The sequence below is a fragment of the Peromyscus leucopus genome, chromosome 1 (genome assembly GCF_004664715.2).
Source record: "Peromyscus leucopus breed LL Stock chromosome 1, UCI_PerLeu_2.1, whole genome shotgun sequence".
Classification (NCBI taxonomy): Eukaryota; Metazoa; Chordata; class Mammalia; order Rodentia; family Cricetidae; genus Peromyscus; species Peromyscus leucopus.
Window position 1 is genome coordinate 56,827,787 of NC_051063.1, and position 23,830 is coordinate 56,851,616.

Below are 23,830 nucleotides of genomic sequence, written 5' to 3' on the forward strand. Positions count from 1 at the left end.
CAATGACCTTTAACCTCTAGGGGTTTGGGGAATATTATTTATATGAATGCATGTGTGTCTGTGTGTGGGTTGAGCATGTGAGTGCAGTGCCCATGGAGGCTAAAAGAAACTGTCAGATCCTTTAGAGCTGAATTCCACGTGGTTGTAAGTAGTCTGTTATGGGTGCTGGGAGTTGAACTTGGGTCCCCTGGAAGAGCAGCAAGTGATCTTAACCACCCAGCCATCACACCAGCTCCCCCCCCCTTTTTTAAACCTCTGGGTTCTTTTTAATTTTTATTTATTTATTTATTTTTGGTTTTTCAAGACAGGGTTTCTCTGTGTAGCCCTGGCTGTCCTGGAGCTCATTCTGTAGACCAGGCTGGCCTAGAACTCAGAGATCTGCCTGCCTTTGTCTCCTAAGTGCTGGGATTAAAGGTGTGCACCACTATCGACCTTTTGGGCTCTTCATATTCCCACTGGGTTGGTACCCTTATGGTAGAAGATGGGGTTCCTGATAAACCTGTGTCCTGGCCCCATGCCTGGTGTCTGATGCAATCCTGGCATTTCTGGGATGTTCCAGTCTGCTCTTTTTCTCCTGACCCCAGGCCAGACAGTCTTTCCTCCCATAAACAAAGGACTTCTCATTTAGTCTTCCATCAGCACCCAGGTTCCTTTTTGTTTTGTTTCTGTTTTTTGAGACAGAGTTTCTCTGTGTACCAGTTCTGGCTATCCTGGCACTAAAAGCATGCACCGTCACTGCCTGGCATCAGGCTCCTCTTCCTGTGCCACCCTTCTGATCTCTTCTAATGCACTGTTGGACTGAGCTGGGAGGCTGGGACCTGGTGAGGCCAGAAGGGATCCAAGAAGAGCCCCTTCCACATGCAACTCTTGACATGTGCCTGCAGCACACTGTCCAGCGACCCTTGTCCTTTGCATCAGGCTAGCCAGTGAGGACAGAGTGTGGGAGACCAGCCCCCACACTTACCCCAGGAACTCTTGAGGAATGAGTAAAGAGAGAAAACACAGGACAGACTCGGGTGGGCCCGGATCCTTATCCACCAGCCCAGAACTTTATTCCAAAAGTCTATTTATAACAATGCCAAGGGGTGGAGCAAAAGATCTCCCCCTTGCTAGTTACAGTCACCTGGTACCCAGGCCTGTGGTCCAATCAACCTCTTATGCAGTCCTGCTGGGTACAGCCACTAGGAAACCTAGTGGGCTCTAACAGAGCCACCTGGGGGTTTTAAAATTCTGTTGGGACCTCAGTCCAGCATGGTTCTGGATAACAATGCCAGCAGAGTTAGGGACTTGTCCCAACCCACCCTGGCAGGCCACTTCCCAAAGACTTGAGTCAATATGATGGTGCTCTTCAGGGTCATTTCCCAAAATCCTCTTCTCCAGCCTGTGGGGTCAGATAGGGTGTGTGTGAGTGAACCTGGGTCAGACTTTGCCAAGGCCATGCCTGTTACTCAGAACCACCTTTGGGTAAGAGCTTCTACCCCCAAGCTTCTCTCTACCTTTCCCCTGCCCCGGTGATTCCTGGTTCACCTCGAATGCAGTGTCCACAATCTCATCGATGACAGATGCTTGGGAACGAAACTTCTGCTGATGCTGCTCCACCGAGGCCACCAACTGCAGGAACTGGAAGTGGAGGTCCCGCTGCCTGGGGGGGCGGAGACAAGGACTGTGTTCCCGGGGCTCTCACGCGGGTCTGCCTGCTATGGCCTGGACCTCTGTCTCCAGGATTCTCTTTTTATAGATCTTGCTTATTAGTTACTTTGTGTATGTGCGTATGTTTGTGTACACATGTGTGCATGTGGGTATACGTGAATGTATGCATGTGTATGGAGGCCAGAAGTCGACGCTGGGTGTCTTCCTCTACCATTCTCCACTTTGTTCGGGTTTTTTTTTTTTTGTTTGTTTGTTTGTTTTTTGTTTTTGTTTTTTAGAGACAGGGTTTCACTGTGTAGCCCTGGTTGTCCTGGAACTCACTCTGCAGACCAGGCTGGCCTTGAACTTTCAGAGGTCCACCTGTCTCTGCCTCCTTAGTGCTGGGATTCAAGGCATGTGCCACCACTGCTGGACTTGCACTTTATTTTTGAAGGTGGTATCTGCCATTGAAGCTGGAGCTCACTGATTGGCTAGGCTGACTGGCCAGCGAGGCATAGGGGGCTTCCTGACTGGGATTGCAGGCACAGGCATGCACTGCCACACCTAGTGTTTGACTTGAGTGTTGGGTCCAAACTCAGGCCCTCATGCAAGCATGGACAGCACTTTGCAGACTTCGACATCTCTTCTAGTCCCTAACATTTTTATTTTGAGATGAGGTCCCACTGAATTGTCCAGACTGGCTTTGAACTTGTGATCCTTCTGCCTCAGCCTCCCAAGGAGCTGAGGTTACCAGCGTACATCATTAGACCTGATGAGTCTGCCTGTTGTCCAGTACCCAAAATGTCCCTGTCTGTGCCTGCCAAAGAGGTATCAGCAATGGCTTATCTCTTAATCATCCATCCTGCCACACACTTATTTATTTATGTATTTATGTATGTATTTATTTATTTTTTTATGCCGAATGCTGTTTATCGAAGGAGGGAAGAGGTCTTAAATACAGGCTTACAGCACTATGGGAGAACCCCGGAGGGCAGAAGTTCGCTACAGATGTTTTACAATCTCGCATCTAGGCTGTTAATGCCCATTATGCAGGATACACAGACAAGGAACATCCCTTAAGCGTGGAACCTGGCAGGGAATTAGCATAGGGAGGATATCAAGGTCAAGGTCAGCAAGCAAGGCAACAGTTACCCAAAACGGGGGCCAGGACCCTGCAGGTCCCCCTTTTACTAAAAAATGAGCTTCTGACTTAGGTTGTACATACACTTATTTTTATACTCATCTTCTTGCCCATTTATCTGCACAAGCCTAAACATGGACCCACTCAACCACCTGCCTGTCCATCCTGTGCCCAGTCCCTCACTCATCTGTCTGACGATTGCACCTTCCACACTTACCTACCCCCACCTACCTGTTCTTCCCTGGATCTGCCCACTCAGCCTAACAATCATCCACCCATTGGATCTTATCAATCCATTTGCCAAAAACACTGGGAAGAGGAAAAGCAAGTTGCTCCAAGGATGTTGAGACAAACAAGAAAGAGGTGTTACCCTTGGACCCAGACAACTACAACACAGTGTAAGTGTCAACACAATGCTGAGAGCCCTTGTTAGAGGAAATAGCCTGGACTTCATCCAGAGGGGGAAGGAGGAGGGAGGATCAGAGCTTAAGTTCAATGGAGAGTGAAAAGTCAAAATTACACTAAAAGATACTCTCAGTGGAGGGGACCGCTAGGGACTCTACCCCTGAAGAAGTATGGCAGAGGCTACAGTGTGGCTGGGGTCCTGGAACATGCAGGGTAAACAGGAGAGCGGTGCAGCAGGCGACAGGATCAGGATTTAAACTGGCTCCCTCAAATCCTGCTCATCCGAGCCCGGCACCAAGATCTAACCGAAAGCAGTCGTGTAGGCAGAGGCCTGGCAGGAAGCAAGCTTAGGAAAGAATGTGGACAACACAAGGTTGTGCCAAAGGGAGCAATATCTGTGACGCGAGGGAGGCTGGCACTAGCCTGATCACACAGGATCCTGAATCTAGGCTGCCGACCTTGAATTCTCTCACGGTAAGCAGAGACCAGGGGATGTCAGCTCTCAGGGATGCCCTGCATAGTGATCTAGAGCCAGGCTGGTTGTGGGGCAGAGGCACAGGGCTTGGCTTTCATAAAGAACCTTAAGAGAACTAGGCCTAAGAACCAAGAAACAGCAGCCTGTTGCCAAGCACCCTCGTCTTCAGCAGGAATCTTGAGCTGGCCTGGCCAGGGTTGGGGACGGATGAAGTTTGACCATGTGGCCTCCAGACTTTGCCCCAACAATTCCCCACAGCCCCCCTTTAACGTTCCACGAGGCTGAAACCTGTCAGTCTAGTGAACCAGCAAAGATTCTGGCAGCGTGGATCTGAATGGCAGTACTAGAGTATGTCTTCTCCTTGGGTCCCTGGCACCCTCGGGGGCCTGAATCTGACAAGGGTCAGGATACTTCTCTAATAAAGAGAAAAGAGAAAGCCCCGCTACTGCTATGGTATGTGCGGAGCAGGCAACATGACCCTCTGGGAGCAGGGTGCTGCTCCCCACTGTCCAGGGGTGCTTATGGTTCCCAGGTCCCAGTCGTGGTAGTGGAAACAAGTCTGAGTCTTCCACCCACTTCCTGCAGCCCAGGAGAGATAGGCAATGCTCTTTTTCCTTCCAGCCCACCATTAGGCCTCCAGACCTCCTGCCCTGGACTAAGGCCTCCCCTTCCTTCCACCTCCTCACTTCTCTGTCATGGTGCTGAACATTCTCTCGATAAACTGCATCTGCAAGGCATTCTCGCTTATCTGGGCTTCAGCGTCTGGATGGAGAGAGAGAGGCATGGTGAGGAGGATGTCCAGGCAAATGACTGGACTCAAGAAGGCAGAGGAATTCCACACGTCAGGAAAGTATAAGGGAGGTCTTAACTAGGCACTAGTGCCACACGACTTTGATTCCAGCACTCAGGAGGCAGAGATCTGCCTGCCTCTGTCTGCTGGAGTGCTGGGATTAAAGGTGTGCACACCACACCCAACTGAAATTAATTTCATAATTATCATCATCACTATTATTATCATCATCATTTGTGGTGACAGGGATAGGTGGTGCCCAGGGCCTCCCACATAAGAGGGTACCACTGAACTACATCCCCAGCCTCTCTGTCTTCATCTGGCACAAGTGTCCTACCTCATCCTGTTGCAGTCCTTGTGGTCTAGCTGGGGTTACTACCATGGCCACTCCACTGACATGTGACATCAAGCATGTCAATCAAAGGCTAGAGTGACTGGTTCAAAACTAGGCATGGGGCTGGGCGGTGGTGGCACAGGCCTTTAATCCCAGCACTTGGGAGGCAGAGTCAGGCGGATCTCTGTGAGTTCTAGAGCGAGATCCAGGACAAGCACCAAAACAACACAGAGAAGTGCTGTGGGATGGTCTGTATGTCAAATTGCTCTGATTGGTCAATAAATAAAACACTGATTGGCCAGTGGCCAGGCAGGAAGTAGGTGGGACAAGGAGAGAGGAGAATTCTGGGAAGTGGAAGGCCGACGTAGAGAGACACTGCAGCAGCCGCCATGACCAGCAGCATGTGAAGATGCCGGTAAGCCAATTTAAGCTATAAGAACAGTTAGCAAGAAGCCTGCCACGGCCATACAGTTTGTAAGCAATGTAAGTCTCTGTGTTTACTTGGTTGGGTCTGAGCGGCTGTGGGACTGGCGGGTGACAAAGATTTGTCCTGACTGTGGGCAAGGCAGGAAAACTCTAGCTACAGAGAAGCCCTGCCTTAGAAAACAACAACAACAAAAACCCTAGGCGTGGGAATCAATCAGAAGAAAGGAGGCACACCTCTGGGGGTTCACTGGGACTGCTGGGAGAAGGGGATCATGTTTTCTTTATTACTGTTGTTGCTTGAGACAGGGTCTCACTTTGTAGCTCAGGCTAGCCCTAGACTTGAAGCTCAACTCTTCTTGTCTCAGTCTCCCAGGTGCTAGGGTCACATGTGTGACTCAGTAAGACTGGCCTGAGGACCACATTTTCTGCCAGAGAGAGCAGGGGTGGTTGCACTGTGAGGACTTGGAACTAGGGTTGCAGCTGACCATTTTGCCACCACAAAGAAAAAAAGTAACTCTTAAGAACAAACCATAGCACTTGAGAGGCAGAGGCAGGGTGATCTCTGTGAGTTCGAGGCCAGCCTGGTATACAGAGTGAGTTCCAGGACAGGCTCCAAAGCTACACAGAGAAACTTTGTCTTGAAAGAAAAAAAATAAAATAAAAATGAAAAAGAAATAAAAAATTGCTGAATTGCCGGGCAGTGGTGGCGCACACCTTTAATCCCAGCACTCGGGAGGCAGAGCCAGGTGGATCTCTGTGAGTTCGAGGCCAGCCTGGGCTACCAAGTGAGTTCCAGGAAAGGCGCAAAGCTACACAGAGAAACCCTGTCTCGAAAAACCAAAAATAAAAAAAAATTGCTGAATTGAATAGGCTTTTAGAGGATAGTCTAGAGTCCTTTGGACCAAAGTTCTAAACTTGGATAGTCCTCTCCTATCTCAGATTCTATAGTCCTGAAGTAGCCTGGCTCCTCAGGAGGGGGAGGGGATGCAAAGAAGGAAGGACTGGCCAGTACCTGCTTGGGTGAGCTCTGTCAGAGAGTCGTCCAGCAACTTCTCATGGACCCGGGCAGCTTTCTAGATAAAAGGCCTCAGTTCTACCAGGGTTTCTTCCCTGGCCCCCACGCTGGAGCATTTGTTCTTCTGTCCCCCCGGCCTCCCCCATGTGTGTGGTACCTCCAGCTTCACTTTCTCCAGGCCTTTGAGAAGTGCCATCTGGAAGTTATCTACCAGGACAGCAATCACCAGGCTGTAGAGGGGACAGTGGGGAGCTCTTAAGGGGACACCAGAGAAGAGGCCAGGTACTGTCCTCTGAGTCCAGTGTGGCCTATGGCCAGGGTGAGAGGGCTGGGATGGGTCGGGTGGAGAGCTGGGCAGTAAAGCAGGAGCCTCACTTGAGGAAGATGAAGTACTGGATGATGATGTAAATCATGAGGATGGGGATGATGTACCAGGCCCCTGTGGAGGGAAAGTGTCAATCAAAAGGCATTCCCTAGTTTCTACTCTTTCTAGCAGGTGTCAGCAGCCCGCAGATGGCAGGCGTTACTGAGCCGTTAGTTCCTACCCACCATGCCCTGGACCCTGCCCTCTGCCCACCTTGGGCCCTGCTGTCCATGTAGATGAGGGACCAGTCGTCCAAGGTGAGCATGGTGAATAAGGTGAAGAGGGTGGTAAAGATGTTCTGGAAGCGCTTGGGGTCCGACTTCCGGAAGAGGGCCCGGAGCACCACAGAGAAGAGGACTGGCAACTGTTCAGGGCCAAACCAGAACCAGAACGCCTTCCGCTGTACCCACCTCTCACTAGGTTTCACTCAGCCCCTTGCAGACCCGCTTCCCCCAGCCCCCGTCTGCCCTAGGGTGCCGGCCGCCGCCCAGCCCCCACTGTGCAGGATACAGAGGCAGGTAAACATGAGGGTGAGGATGGCTGTGATGGACGGCAAAGAGCCGCTCAGAGTCCCCGTCACTTCGTGGAGGCTGGTGAGGATGCTGTGGGTAGTGGTGGAGAGGGAGTCTGAATTAGTGGGGATGGAAGTGGAGAGCTGCACCCAATAACCAGACGGGGCATTGAAATTAAGGGGTCCCGAATTCACTGGTCACTTAGTCATGTTCCCATCCTTCCCTGGAAAATAAATTGATTCTTGCAAGAACCCTAGGGAGGCTTATCCCAAGCATGCAAGGGGCCACAGTGCCATCCCACCACCATCCCTGAAATGGGTCACAGTGGACTCCCTGGAAATCCAGGCCCCTGTGCCCTTTTCCTTGAGAATCCCCACACCAGGGCAAGCAGCCTTGACAGCAGTGACCTGAGCCTCCGAAGGACCCGGATGGCCCTCAGCGCCCTCATGCTCTTGAAAACTTTGAGAATCCGGAACAGGCTGTGGTTGTAGAATGAATAGGAGAGGGAATTGATCTGGAGGAGTACAAAGTCCAGCACTGCCATGACCATGATGAAGAAGTCTGAGAGCAGAGGGGTGCTTGAGCTGAGGAGGCCCAACAGACCCTTAGCCCAGACCCACAAGCTTCTCTAAGCCAGCATCCCATCTCTGTTCCTCTTCGGTCCTCAGCTCCCCCGAGGCAGTTCACCAGCCTCTTCCGTCTCACAACCTGCCCACCTACCCAGATTGTTCCATGGGTCATAAAAGTACTCCATGCCCAGGGCAATCAGCTTGAGCATGGCTTCTAGAACGTAGATGGAGAGGAAGATGGAGTCCAAGACCATGAAGTACCATTCTGTGGGGACATTAGAGGTGTTCTTAGTGACAATCCCTGGCGTCTGGCTACCCCTGCTCATCCCTTTATCACTAGGACCTCATGTAGGCCAAACACCCAGGCTGAACCTGCCTGCTTTTGTTTTCTTTTTTCTTTTTCTTTTTTTAGACAAAACCTCATTATATAGCTCTGGCTGACCTGTAATTTTCTATGTAGACTATGCTGTTCTTGAACTCATGGAAATCTGCCAGCCTCTGCTGGAATTAAAGGCATGTGCCCAGGCCCCTAGCTCCTTTAAATGGCTGTGTGACTTAAACACTAAGTTCCTGAGTTTTCCTGTCTGTTAAATGGGAACAATAATAATCTACTTGATAGAGTTGTTTATAAGCATAAATACATTTAACATGTCCTAAAACTTCAGCCTTGAACTGTGGGCATGTGGTGAATCATTTTCTTCATCTTGCTCTACTGGGCTTCAGAGGCCAGCGTTCTTAAGCTTTCTGTTTAACCCTTCCAGGGCCTCCTGGTAGAGGTTTCCAGGTTCTTCCCCTAGACCCAAGATTCCCACCATCCCAAACCCCCCCCCCCCCCCCCCCCCCCGCCGCCGCCCAGCAATATCTATTTAGAGCATATGCGCCACCTGGTGGCTACATCATGAACAGCATAGCCTACAGTTCAGTGGGTTTTCTACAATGTTCTCAGCAATATTTCTACCTCTGGGAATGTCACCAAGTTGCCAGGGGGTGAAGATAAAGTAACAAGTTTTAAAGACCTTCTGGCACTGGATCAGGCTCATGGGAAGCCCTGGAGCCACATCAACTGTCTTCAGCATAAGGACAGTACCACCTGACTCTTACCACCTCTGATCTCTAGCTCAGTGAAGGTCTGGGCCACAAGGATAATTGTGTTGAGGCAGACCACGATGAAGATGAAGGTCTCAAAGCCCAGGGACTGAGTCAGTGACATCATCATTTTCCGGAGACCCCAAAAGAGGTGGCTTATTTTTTCCCAAATCCATTGGAAGATATTCCCAGAGTGCAACTTCTTGTGGGCCCGCTGGGTCCCTGTAAGGAGATCAGAAAGTTATGCCCAGGCAGGTAGTGATGGGGCACAGTGGTCCCAGGCACCCTTCCAGATGGGCAAAGGTTCATTACCATCCCTCCTCTTACCCATTCACTAATGGAACACTATGCTTGCCCTGTGCTGGTCTTGGGGCCACAGTCCTTAAATCTTCCACATCAGGGGCCAAGCTGTTTGGGATTTGGTTTGGCAGGTCCTAAGAGACCCTGACCCTACAACTCCAGATCTTTGCCCATATGGAAACTTAAAGAAAACCTAATTGTTGTTAGCATCCTGCCATCTCGATAATCTTTCTAGTTTAAGATCCTGCTAAATCATCCCTCCTCCAACTACCTTTCCTATTCCCATTCAGTAAGTCACTTGCTCCTCTCAGGTTATCCATGAGACTGTTGTTGTTTTTGATAAACTAGTAGGCAGAGAGTCTGGGAGACTGTAAGAGTCAAGGTTTCTTCTTTTAGTATTGGTTACCAGGAAATGCCCTCAGCAACTGTTTTACATAGTGAGGCACATGAGGACAGAACCCACAGAGGCAAATGTCCTGATATACAAGATGGTAGGCTTCTGTCATTAGCTGGCCTGTGATTGTACCCGCCCCTAGCTTTGGACCCTGTGACTGCAGCAACAGTCCTAGTACTGCCAGGGACCCAGAAAGACCAGGTATCCACATTTGATGAGAGCCTCAATGGTCAAGACGTGAACATGCCATGAATAAAGCAGTGACAAAATGCAGAAACACTGCGTGGCCTTCAGAATCGTACAGCTTAGGGAATAGAGGGCAGGACAGTGAGCAGCAAGAGGAGAAAATGGCTGATGGAATGCCACTGCAGGTGAGAACTGAGCTTCCTGATGTGTGGAAAGCCAGGTCAGGGTCTGGGCTAGATCTGCAGGAATCTGAGCAAGGGAGTAGGAGTCTGGGTCGCAGGCCCAGGAAAGACTCACTTTTGCGCTTCTGAATTTGTTCATCCTCACTCCAGGAGTCTGATTCTTTGGAGTCGTCCTTGGGGTGGACTTTGCTGGAAACACGAGAGGCATAAGACCGAGTTGCAATGTGCGACTGAGGCACGCTATAGATCGAGCTTTTGGTTCCCATAGGAGAAGGGGAGATGCCAAGGGTGCTGTGGGACTTGAATGCGGCAGAGAGTTGGGAGATGCTCTGATGGCGATGATGGGGATGTTCTCTGTGGTGAGGATGCTCCCCATGCTCTCTGTGGTGAGGATGCTCCCCATGACGGTGTTCCCTGTGGCGATGGTGCTCTCTGTGGTGGGAATGCTCGCCATGGTGAGCTTGGTGGCCTCCATGATGGCTGCTATGGAGGTGAGATCTTTCCTGGTGGACGGACCCCTCAGAGGAGTGGAAGGAAATGTTCCCTCCATAAAAAGACTGTCTTCGGTGGTATTGGGATTCAGGATGGTGAATCCTGCCGTAACGGTGGCCTTGATGATGGGATTCACCAGGATAGTGGGACGTAGTACTATGATGGGGTTTCCCATGGTGGGAAGCATCCCTTTGGCTGTGTGACTCAGGAGAGGAGAGGTGGGACAAAGTTTCGCTAGCTCGACGGTGCCCTCCGTGATAGTGATGTCCATCTTGGTGCTGTCTGCCATGCTGGTGGGACTCAGTATGGAGGTGAGATTCATTATGGGACCCACCAAAATGGTGAGGAATGGTATCAGGTGATGTGGAGAGATGAGGTCTGTTATGGTGATGGGACTGATGGGGGAGAAAGCACCTTCACGGTCTGAGGACTCACGGAAATGCTGGGATTCATTCTGATAGTGGGATCCACCAAGACTGTGAGATGGTTGGTGCTGGGCATCACGATGATGATGGGATTCGTTGTGGACTGGCCTATGGTGTGTGTGGGAGTGTGATGAGTAATGGCCTGGATCCACTTTACTAGTGTGTGCCTCAGGATGAGCATCATCCATCTTCGAGGGTTTGTCCGTGATTGTACTGGAACCCCTGGAACAAAGAGAGCTTGAACATAGAACCCAAAGGACCTTTCCTGGATCTCCTTCTCTCCTAAAGCTGAGATCAACACCAACTATGGCCTAGGCTTCTAGGAAGATCCTGTCTGTTGTCTTGGAACTCTCCTTTATGATGTCACCGGCATGCTTGGGCCTCATTTTAACAATGGGGACTTCTTTGGACTTATCATTCAGAGTCAAGAATTATTGTCTAAACAAAATAAAACAACAAATAAAACAAAAAACCAAAACAAACAGAAATGAAAAGGAATTATTGTGTCTAACTATTTATTGTAAAATAAGAAAACCAAGCCAGTGTGGTAGTGCAGACCTGTAATCCTAGCACTAGGGAGGCAGAAGCAGGTATATCTCTGGGAGTTCAAGACCAGTTTGCTCTATACAGTGAGTTCCAAGACTAGCAAATCTACACAATGAAACCCTGTCTCAAAAAACAAAATTGACCACATGCTCGGTCACAAAGCAAAGCTCAACAGATACAAAAACATTGGAATAACCTCTTGTATTTTATCAGACCACCATGCCTTAAAGTTAGATTTCAACAACAGCAAAAACTATAGAAAGCCTACAATCTCATGGAAACTGAATAATGCCCACCTGAAGCACCAAAGGGTCATGGAAGAAATAAAGAAAGAAATTAAATATTTCCTAGAATTCAATGAAAATGAAAGTACAACATGTCCAAACTTATGGGATGCTATGAAAGCAGTGCTAAGAGGAAAATTCATAGCATTAAATGCACACATAAAGAAGTTTGAGAAATCCCACACCAATGACTTAACAGCGCACGTGAAAGCTCTAGAACAAAAAGAAACAAACTCACCCAGGAGGAATAGATGCCAGGAAATAATCAAATTGAGGGCTGAAATCAATGAAATAGAAACCAAGAGAACAATACAAAAAATCAATGAAACAAAGTTGGTTCTTTGAAAGAATAAAAAAGATAGACAAACCCCTATCCAAATTAACCAAAAGGCAGAGAGGGCGCATCCAAATTAACAAAATCAGAAATGAAAAAGGAGACATAACAACAGACAATGAGGAAATCCAGAGAATCATCAGGTCAGACTTCAAAAACCTTACTCCACAAAATTGGAAAATCTGAAAGAAACGGATAATTTTCTTAATAGGTACCACATACCAAAGTTAAATCAAGACCAGATAAACTATTTAAATAGACCAATAACCCCTAAGGAAATAAAAAGTCATTAAATTCTCCCAACCAAAAAAAGCCCAGAACCAGATGGTTTCAGCTCAGAATTCTACCAGATTTTCAAAGAAGAGCTAATTCCAATACTGTTCAAATTGTTCCACACAATAGAAACAGAAGGAACATTACCAAACTCTTTTTATGAGGCTACAATTACCCTGATACCCAAACCACACAAAGATGCAGCAAAGAAAGAGAATTACAGACCGATCTCCCTCATGAACATTGATGCAAAAATACTCAACAAAATATTGGCAAACTGAATCCAAGAACACATCAAAAAAATTATTCACCAGGACCAAGTAGACTTCATCCCAGGGATGCAAGGACGGTTCAACATATGAAAATCTGTCAATGTAATATACCATATAAACAAACTGAAAGAACATAATCATCTCATTAGATGCTGAAAAAGCCTTTGACAAAATCCAACACCCCTTCATGACAAAGATCTTGGAGAGATCAGGAGTACAAGGAACATTCCTAAACATAGTAAAGGCAATTTACAGCAAGCCAACAGCCAACATCAAATTAAACAGAGAGAAACTCAAAGTGATACCACTAAATTCAAGAACAAGACAAGGTTGTCCACTCTTCCCATATTTATTCAATATAGTACTTGAAATTTAGCTAGAGCAATAAGACAACAAAAGGAAATCAAAGGGATAGAAATTGGGAAGGAAGAAGTCAAGCTTTCACTATTTGCAGATGATATGATAGTGTACATTAGTGACCCCAAAAATTCTACCAGGGAACTCCTACAGCTGATAAACTCCTTCAGTAAAATGGCAGGATACAAGATCAACTCAAAAAAAAATCAGTAGCTCTCCTATACACAAATGATAAAAGGGCTGAGAAAGAAGTCAGAGAAACATCACCCTTTATAATAGCCACAAATAATATAAAGTACCTTGGGGTAACACTAACTAAACAAGTGAAGGACCTGTATGATAAGAACTTTAAGCATCTGCATGCTCAGCTATGTTAATAGCAGCACTATTTGTAATAGCCAGAACCTGGAAACAACCTAGATGTCCATCAACGGAAGAATGAATGGAAAAAATGTGGTACATATACACAATGGAGTACTACTCAGCAGAGAAAAACAATGAAAGCATGAAATTTGTAGGTAAATGGATGGAACTAGAAAAAATCATCCTGAGTGAGGTAACCAAAACCCAGAAAGACAGTCATGGTATATACTCACTTATAAGCAGGTTCTAGATATAAAATAAAGAACAATCAGACCACAACCCATAGAACCATAGAGTCCCTAGGACGACTGTGGCTTATAATAAATTTTGGTTTTACTCAATTATTGAAAAAAAATAGCCAAATGAATGGAAACACATGAACTATGAACCAAAGGCTGAGGGGCCCCCAGCTGGATCAGGCCCTCTGAATAGGTGAGACAGTTGATTGGCTTGATCAGTTTGGGAGGCAACTAGGCAGTGGGACCAAGTCCTGTGCTCATTGCCTGAGTTGGCTGTTTGAAACCTGGAGCTTATGCAGGGACACTTGGCTCAGTCTGGGAGGAAGGGACTGGACCTGCCTGGATTGAGTCTACCAGGTTGATCTCAGTCCTCAGGGGAGGATTTGCCCTGGAGGAGGTGGGAATGGGGGTAAGCTGGAGGTAAGAGGAGGGAGTGGGAGGGGGGAGACTAGGGGAACCCGTGGCTAATATGTAGAACTGAATGGTATTGTAAAATAAAATAAAATAAAATAAAAAAAAAAAGAACTTTATGTATCTGAAGAAAGAAATTGAAGAAGATATCAGAAAATTGAAAGATCTCCCATGCTCATGGATAGGTAGGATTAACTTAGTAAAAATGGCAATCTTACCAAAAGCAATCTACAGATTCAATATAATCCTCATCAAAATCCCAACACAATTCTTCACAGACTTGGAAAGAACAATACTCAACTTCATATGGAAAAACAAAAGACCCAGGATATCTAAAAGAATCCTGTACAATAAAGCAATCTCTGGAGGCATCACCATCCCTGACCTCAAGCTCTACTATAGAGCTATAGTAATAAAAACAGCTTGGTACTGGCATAAACACCAACATACAGACTAATGGAATTGAGTTGAAGACCCTGACATTAATCCACACACATATGAACACCTAATATTTGACAAAGAAGCCAAAACTATACAAAGGAAAAGAGAAAGTATCTTCAACAATTGGTGCTGTCATAACTGAATGTCAACATGCAGAAGATTGCAAATAGATCCATATCTATCACCAAGCACAAAAATCAAGTCCAAGTGGATCAAAGACCTCAACATAAATCCAGTTACACTGAATTTGATAGAAAAGAAAGCAGGAAGTAGTCTTGAACACATTGGCACAAGAGAGCATTTCCTAAATATAACACTACTAGCGCAGACACTGAGCGCAACAATTAATAAATGGGACCTCTTGAAACTGAGAAGCTTTTGTAGGGCAATAGACACAGTCAATAAGACAAAAAGACAGCCTACAGAATGAGAAAAGATCTTCACCAACCACATATCTCACAGAGGACTGATCTCCAAAGTATATAAAGAACTCAAGAAACTAGACATCAAAATACTGAACAATTCAACTAAAAAATGGGCTATGGAGCTAAACAGAGAATTCTCAAAAGAAGAATCTCAAATGGCTGAAAGACATTTAAAGAATTGCTCAACATCCTTAATCATCAGAGAAATGCAAATCAAAATGACTCTGAGATACCACCTTACACCTGTCAGAATGGCTATGATCAAAAACACTAATGACAGTCTATGTTGGAGAGGATGTGGAGCAAAGGGAACACTCCTCCACTGTTGGTGGGAATGCAAACTTGTACAACCACTGTGGAAATCAGTATGATGGTTTCTCAGAAAATTGGGAATTGATCTACCTCAAGATCCAGCCATACTACTCTTGGGCATATACCCAAGGAATGTTCCATCATACCACAAAGATACATGCTCAGTTATGTTCATAGCAGCATTATTCGTAATAGCCAGAACATGGAAACAACCTAGATGCCCCTCAACTGAAGAATGGACTAAGAAAATGTGGTACATATACACAATGGAGTACTACTCAGCAGAGAAAAACAATGACAGCATGAAATTTGCAGGCAAATGGATGGAACTAGAAAATACCATCCTGAGTGATGTAACCCAGACTCAGAAGGACAAACATGGTATGTAATCACTCATAAGTGGATACTAGCTATAAAGCAAAGAACAATCAGACTGCAAACCACAGAACCAGGGAGGCTACCTACCGGGGGGACCCTAGGATGACTGTGGCTTATAATAAGTTTTGGTTTTACTCAATCACTAGACAAGCCTCAGTGAAACATTTCACTAGGACAAGAATTTGTACTGTATCAAGCTGATAATAGAAAAAAATTAATTAAATAAAAATAAATAAATGAAGAGGCCAGGGGTAGCAAGTGCATTCTTACAGGGCCTCTGCTTTATGTTTACTCTTTTCTATAGAGCAAATATTTTCCTGTTTCAAATAATCCTGGACCTTTGAATTATAACCTGTTTTTATGTTCAAGCTAAAAAAAAAAGAACACTTATTGTGGATGATTGATTGATAAATAAAACACTGATTAGCCAGTAGCCAGGCAGGAAGTATAGGTGGGTCTAGCAGAGAGGAGAATTGAGAGAACAGGAAGGCAGAGAGGGGGAGACGCCAGCCTGCCGTCCAGGGAGCATCATGTAAAGGCAGCAGGTAAAGCCACGGAACACGTGGTGACATATAGCTTAACAGAAATGGGCTGAGTATTAGAGTAAGAGCTAGACAATGATAGGCCTGAGCTAATGGCTGAGCAGTTTAAATAATATAAGGGTCTGAATGTTTATTTTATAAGTGGGCTCCAGGACTGCCAGGGCTTGGCAGGACCCGGAGAGAAAAACTCTAGCTACAAGTGGCGCCCAATGTGGGGTAAGAGTTTCCACCTAAAACCTGAGAAAAAAGATTCTAAAACAGCGATAAAAACAGCTTCCTAGTTGACTCTCTCTAGTTGGCCGGTTCCTGGTATGTGCGTTTGACCAGCAGTGTGCTGGAAATGAGGCATCTACAAGTGGCACATTGCATTGCATGGTGGATTTAGTCTTTGCAAGTACAAAAAAAAAAAAAAAAAAAAAAAAAAAAAAAAAGAGGTTTCTGGGCTACACGCTGCTTTGATAGAAGCATAGAACTACTGTTTCTAAGAGTTGATAGCTCCCAGAGCTGGCAGTAAATGTACCACCGCCATGTCGGGAAGCTGAGGTGGGCAGAGCCACCAGCCAAAACTGCTATTTTAGCCCTAGTAATGCTGCAGTTTAAAACAATAGATTCACAATAAGACAGATTCAGATGGAACAAGACTTTAAATGCTTTACAATGTGTGTAAAAATGTACATAGGCTTAGAAGGGAGAAAAAAGAAATATACAGTTATATAAAGAAATAGATAGTTTTTTAAAATAAAGTCTTTAAAGAGACAGTAAAGGCAGTATAAAAAATAAGCCACATAAAGATGGATATTACACAGGAAATCTGGATTGTGTTGTCTTTGGGATTTTTTTTTTTTTGAGCTGAGGATCGAACCCGGGGCTTGTGCTTGCTAGGCAAGTGCTCTACCACTAAGCTAAATCCCCAACCCTTTTGTTTTGTTTAAGATTTTATTATTTATGTATATGAGTGCTTTATCTGCATGTACAACTTTATGCCAGAAGAGGGCATCAGATCCCACTAGAGATGGTTGTGAGCCACCATGTGGTTGCTGGGAGTTGAATTCAGGACCTCTGGAAGACCAGGCAGTGCTCTTAACCACTGAGCCATCTCTCCAACCATGGGATTTTTAACAACAAAAAAACATTTGTCGTAAAAGCTGTTTGGTTAAACAAATATGTATATTTTAAAGATACCTTGACTTCAAAATTTGGATGTAAGGATATGTTGCTTTGGAAAGGACACAGAAAGCCAGAGGCTATAGATTTGTTCCAGATTAAGATACATCAGGTTTAACCAGCCAAGACCCCCAGAAAAGTCTCCAATGACAGACACCATGGCCCAGATGATCCAACATCCAGAATGGTTTCAAGGCAACTGGCTTAGATGATACACCCTCACAGACTACTCCATAATCCTAAAATTTTCTTTGTGTCCCCATAAGATACAGCACCCCCCCTCTAGCAGGAAGTACTAAGAGAAGCTATGCCCAAATTCCCAAATATACCAAGCTGGCTTTGGAGATGGAATTGGCTCACCCCTTCTCTAAACCCAAACATATTGCTTAAAAAAAAAAAAAAAAAAAAGGTTAAGAAATTCTTTTGTCCCATATCAGAAGAGCCCTCTAGTGTCGGACAGAGAAAAACCAATATTTTTATTTAAATCAGGTTGATTATAAATGCGATCTTTTTCTAAAGAAAAAAAGGGGATATGATATAGATATGATAGGATGAAAGGGTAGATTATTAAATCTACTTTTAAAGAGCAACTTGTTTAAAATGTTTTACATTGCTATGGATTTTAGTTTATTGATACAAGTTTAAACTTAATTTTGTTATACTGTATATATATTTCTATTCTCATTTGAGGTATGATGTTTATGTAACTCATTTAAATTGTAATCAATAATTAAGAAATACAGATTAATAATTAGTCTTCTATGATAGTCAAACTTATAGTCATGTTGTTTTCTAGGTATACATAGATATAATTCATTTAGGTAGGTAATCTTCAAACACTTCAAAGACCTACAGAATATGGCAATGAAAATGTTTTTTTTTTTTTTTTTTTTTTTTTTTTTTTTTTTTTCCGAGACAGGGTTTCTCTGTGTAGCTTTGTGCCTTTCCTGGAACTCACTTGGTAGTCCAGGCTGGCCTCGAACTCACAGAGATCCGCCTGCCTCTGCCTCCCGAGTGCTGGGATTAAAGGCGTGCGCCACCACCGCCCGGCTTGAAAATATTTTAAAAATTTAGACTTTCTGGACAATGAGACACGTCTGCTCCTGGCAGCACCGATTTACTTCAGAGAGGAGGATGGGCATGGAAGATACTCCATATGGAGTTTATCTTCACCTTGGCAAAAGCAGCCATTTGGGCAAGAAACTATTCTTGCCTGGACTGCTTGATCAACTGGACTTGTAGGACCCATAGGAAGGTGACCACTGAACTTTACTTGGCAAAATGGTCGTTCAGGTTCCTGCTTCTCAGAGAAAACTGCCAGACATTCTACAGGACACAGAGAGAAATGATTGAGAGACTCTAGGCCTGTGGGCTGAAAGACAGATGCCTCAACTTTACAAAGAAACATTAGGTGGCTGTCCAGGCTGCCAACTGTCTCTGTCTACCCTATAAGACTCCCGAAAGTTGCTTGCATCCTTCTCCCATTTCTCAGGTAATAGTATATCCTTCTGGGGTCTTTGATGTAGTTGAAGACTAGACAATTATAATTTCCTCAGTTATGATAAAAGATAAGTTAGATATAAAACCTTAGACTCACAAATATAAGATAGATAGGATATCTTCTTTAATATTGTAACTGTAATTCTTGCTTGATAATTGTTTTGTTATATGTAATTTTACTATGTTAAAGTTAAAACTTTCCTTTTTGAAAAAAAAAAAAAAAGAAAAAGGGGAAGTACTGTGGATTATTGATTGATAAATAAAACACTGATTGGCCAGGAGCCAGGCAGGAAGTATAGGCGGGACTAGCAGAGAGGAGAATTGAGAGAACAGGAAGGGGGAGACGCCAGCCTGCCGTCCAGGGAGCATCATGTAAAGGCAGCAGGTAAAGCCACAGAACACGTGGCGACATATAGCTTAACAGAAATGGGCTGAGTATAAGAGTAAGAGCTAGACAATGATAGGCCTGAGCTAATGGCTGAACAGTGTAAATAATATAAGCATCTGTGTATTTATTTTATAAGTGGGCTACGGGACTGCCGGGGCTTGGCGGGACCTGGAAAGAAAAACTCTAGCTACAACTTATGGCTCTTGCAGAGAACCTGGGTTCAGTTCCCAGCACCCACATGGTGGGTCACTGCCTGAAACTCCAGTTCTATGGATCTGGTGTCTTTCTGACTTCCTGGGTCACACACACACACACACACACACACACACACACACACACACACACTCACAATCACACACATTTATTTTTAAAAACTTTCAATAATCTAATTAAACTTGAAGTATCTGTAGGGCAAAACAATAACCCAAGCAAAAACATCTCTTGCAGATGTTCCCAGGAATAGCAAGTAAACCAGAAGGTGGTGATTGTGGAAGGATTACAGCTAGAGATTGTAGCACTGCCATGAAGGCAATGAAAGAGAGGCTTGAGCAGAAAGAATTGGTGGATGGAGTAGCTGCAGAAATATGGGAGGCAATCGGCAAAACTGCTTTTTATTTGTTCATTATGTATACAGTATTCTGCCTGCATGTTTTGCCTGTAGGCTAGAAGAAGGCATCAGATCTCATTACAGATGGTTGTGAGCCACCATGTGGTTGCTGGGAATTGAACTCAGGATGTTTGGAAGAATAGCCAGTGCTCTTAACCACTGAGCCATTTCTCCAGCCCGCAAAACTGTTTTTGATGCTGGAATTTTCAGAGTTGAGAGTCCCATTAAACTCTTTTCAGTACTTTCCACTTAACATCCTTCTCAAAGATTTGGAACACGCAAGCCTGCCTGCAAAGTTATGCCTGAGATCAGGACTGAAGTCGTCCTTCTAAGAGAAAGGCTATCATTGGAGACACATATTTTTTAAAAGATTTATTTAATTTTATGTATATGAATGTTTTGTCTGCATATATGTATATGTGCCATTAACATGCCTGGTGCCTGTGAGAGTCAGAAGAAAATGTTGGAGACCCTGAAACTGGAGTTAGGATGATTGTGAGCCACCATGTGGGTGCTGAGAATTGAACTTAGGTCCTCAGCAAGAGTGACAGGTACTCTAAACCACTGAGCCATCTCTTTAATCCCTAAGGACACCTATTCTCTCTCTCTCTCTCTCCTCTCTCTCTCTCTCTCTCTCTCTCTCTCTCTCTCTCTCTCTCTCTCTCTCTCTCTCTCTCTCTCTCTCTCTCTCTCTCCCCCCTCTCCCCTCTCTCTGTATATGAGTGTTTAGTCTGCATGTATTTCCGTGAATCATGTGTATGCAGTACCCACGGAGGCCAGAAGAGGGTGACCAAGTCTCTGTGCTGGGAGTCAAACCTGGCTCCCGTGGGTGAGTCACCAGTGCTCTCCTGCTGGGTCATCTCTCCTGCCTCAAGGCAAACACTACTGAAGGTAGGGACAGCGGAATAGAAGATACTCAGTGTCCTAGAACACAGGACATAAACCATGTTGTAAATATGATCAATGTTGGGAGGATGGATTGCTTACTCAGTGAAACAATAAGTTTGCCCCCCCCTTTTTTTTCTGGTGGAAGTGCAAGCAGGTGATATGGACACTAACCAAAAGGAAGCAATTTCAGATGCTGAGGAAAGAATCAAGATAAATTCTCCAGTCCCTTCACAGGAAGGTTTGATGAGTGTCTTTTGGGCTGTGTCTTTACTGCTGTTATCTGTTCATGAGCATGATGGAAACACCTATTATGAATTACACTTCCACAGAGTAACGGTGTAATTTGTGTGTCTTCAGGCTGAAATGATAAATAAAGAAGAAAGGCAAAGTGGGTATCATTCGGCGGGCCTTCCTAGGCGTGCCACTGAGCAAAGACGCCGGGGGACACTTAGGGCAAGAGGTTTATTGGGGGAGGGGGAGGGGAGAGTGAAGGAGTGACCGGCCATGTTGGAGTGGGGACATGAGAGAGGCCGGCAGACAGACAGACAGACAAGAGGAAGAAGAGAGGCCAGAGAGGAGCAAGAGGTAAAGAAGAAAGAAGAGACAAGAGAGTGAGCTGTGCTTTAGCGGGCACTTTTAAGGGGTGCACATGTCACATCTGGCGACAGGTGATGACGTAGCTGTGGCAGCAGAGGCAGCCTGCTGCTGCAGTGAAAACTAACACACCCGAGACAGTGTTTGTCTGTGTAACAGCCCTGGCTGGCCTCGAACTCATAGAGATCCACCTGCCTCTGCCTCCCGAGTGCTGGGATTAAAGGCATGCGCCCCCACTGCCCAGTCCATTCCAGTAATTTTTAGTAACATCTCTTTTAAACTGGTCTAGTCAAAGCCTCCTGAGAAGTAACCTCTTGAGCACTGGGGCTGCTCTTGCGGTCCCTTTGCTCCTCTGCGGTGCAGGATGAGGTGCCGGCTCAGAGGAGCAGCAGCGGGGGGTGGGGTGGGGTGGGGGGTGGCGGCTCCATCTATGGCGCTCCCTGAGGACTGAGCCCTCACAAGACAGGCCCCGGCTCCGAGGTCTGAGGCCTGCGGGCTGGCTAGCAGCCTGGGTTTCTCCCCCAGGATCCTCCTGGAAACGCAAGCGGTGGCAGGGACGTCTCCCAGCATGGTTCCTATGACACCTGACTCCCCATTCACCGCCCACGTCGGGACCCAGAAGCTCTGGCCAGCTGCGAAACCGAAACCGGAGCGCAAAAAGGCCTCACTGTGCGCGGTGCTCCGCCATCCTCAGGAGCATGCTATCTTACAACTTGTGCCTCTTGCTCCTGCCCGGCCCTGGCATGATGAATGTTAGTGTGGACAGGGTTGGAGAGTGTGTGTGTGTGTGTGTGTGTGTCTCCATCCTCTGACGCCACCAGATGCCAGGTCCTTGATGTTTTGTGTGTGTGTTTATGCATATATGTACTGGCTCACTCTGTAGACAAAGAAACCTCGAACTCAGGGAGATGTGCCTTCCCCTACCTCCCGGTTGCTGGAATCAACAGGCATGTGCCACCCCACCAGGCCTTTTCTTTTCTTTTTAAAGATTTATTTTATGAGTGTTTAACCTGTCTGTCTGTCTGTGCTGGTGGAGGTCAGAAGAGGGAGTTAGAGACCCTGGAAGTATTGTGACAGATAATGTGAGGTGCTATGTGGGCTCTGGGAACAGAGCCAGGGTTCCATGGAAATGCAGAAAGGGCTGTCACTCAGTAGAGCAGGCTGGCCTCTGCCTCCCAAGTACTGAAGGTGGTGTGTGCCACCATGCCTGCTTATGGAGGCGCAGCACATCATGGCCAAGACATGAAAGAAAGGGAAGGAAAGAAAAGAAAGAAAAAGAGAGAGAAAGATTCCAGGACATATCCTTCAAAGACCTGTAAACGTTTCTCTGGGTCCTACCTCTTTAAAAAGTGTTTTTAACCACTTCCCAATAGTCCCATAGTTGAGAACATTCCAGACCCATTACTATAGCATCCAGTATCCTGTCTCACAGATGGCCAGCCTTTCTCACATCAAATGTCCATGTGGTTGTTCCCTCTGTCTCAAGTACCTTCTACTGTCCCTTCTCAGCTGCCTGTACCTCCTCCAAGGAGCCTCTCCTGACTGCAGACTGCAGCCCTGTCCTCCCATTGTGTTCCCCACACTTGGATATTCTTCCCTGGTTATAAAAACCAAGACTGCTGCTGGCCTATGATATGTCTTTGGACAAAGCAGAAAATAACATTCTTCCTCAAAATGCTTTCTTCTATTGACTGAAAGCTTTTTTTTTTTTTTTTTTTAAAGATAGATCTCATGTAGTCCAAGCTAGTCTTGAACTCATTAAGTAACTGAAGATGACCTCAGCTCCCCAATTCTTTTTCCGCTATTTCCTGGATGCTGGAATTACAGACATGTTGCACCATGCCTGGGTGAACAATTCTTATAGGATATGCCAACCTATGACATATACCATGTACAGGGTATTTGTATTGGGGAAACTGATAAAAACCAGATCAGGCAACTGGATGGTGGTGGTGCACGCCTTTAATCCCAGCACTCAGGAGGCAGAGACAGGCCAGCCTGGTCTACAATTTGAGTTCCAGGACAGCCAGGGCTATCCAGAGAAATCTTGTCTTCAAAAGCAGATGGGGCTCCTAAGGGAGCGTCCACAAACCCGCCCAGTGCTAGCTAGGTAATCTCCCTCACTGTTCCCAAAGCTCCACTAGGAAACTGGACCTCACAGGGGAGGGACATGGGGCTCCAAGGCCAGTTTCCAAGTATGCAGCCAGTAGGAGACAAAGGCAGCTTTGAACTCCAGAGCACTGATGGTCAGCTGCTATTCAAATCAAATGCATTGCCACTCTCACTATGGTGACTATTTCTATACCAGCTCCAGGCCTTAGGGTGACAGCCCTGCAGCAGGCCACATTTGCCAATGCCACACTCCAGAGTCACAAGAAGTAGGCCACAGATTGGGCAGCAAACCAAATGCATGTTATGTAAGGAACCTTGTTAGAAGATGCTGGAGACCCAAGAGCCGGAGGCTCTCTCCTGGGTATAGCTCACACTGTAGCTCTTTGGATCAAAGAGTCCTAGAGCCTCTGCCCCAAGTCTGATAGAAGAACCCTCTCCTAGTGAGAAGGGTTCCATTAGTCCCTGGACCCAGGCATTTTTGAATCCAGAGTTGTACCTTTGTTGAATTTGACCATATAAAAAAGGCTATGCCCAAGAGCCAGGGAGCACAAGAGAGGCCCAGCAAGGCAGATATAAGGCATGTCTGAATTTTCTGGAGCAACCAAGGGCAGGAAAGGACAGTTCTTGCAGAGGTATGACCGAAGGCTAGAGCTCCAGGAAGGTGGTAGAATAGTG

The 23,830-nt window shown here is 46.0% G+C and overlaps 1 protein-coding gene across 1 annotated transcript; it reads right to left on the bottom strand.

The window, feature by feature from the left end:
* Nucleotides 1–1,129: 1,129 nt before the first annotated feature.
* Nucleotides 1,130–21,613, bottom strand: Catsper1 (cation channel sperm associated 1). Its single transcript, XM_037202578.1, has 13 exons — nucleotides 21,381–21,613; nucleotides 9,924–10,714; nucleotides 8,762–8,968; nucleotides 7,812–7,925; nucleotides 7,499–7,652; nucleotides 7,090–7,181; nucleotides 6,793–6,936; nucleotides 6,591–6,654; nucleotides 6,373–6,445; nucleotides 6,213–6,273; nucleotides 4,337–4,412; nucleotides 1,528–1,642; nucleotides 1,130–1,381 (listed from the first exon to the last, which is right to left on the bottom strand). The coding sequence occupies exons 1-13, from the start codon at nucleotides 21,611–21,613 to the stop codon at nucleotides 1,355–1,357; spliced, it is 2,151 nt and encodes a 716-aa protein (XP_037058473.1). The 3' UTR covers nucleotides 1,130–1,354.
* Between the last annotated feature and the right edge of the window lie 2,217 nt (nucleotides 21,614–23,830).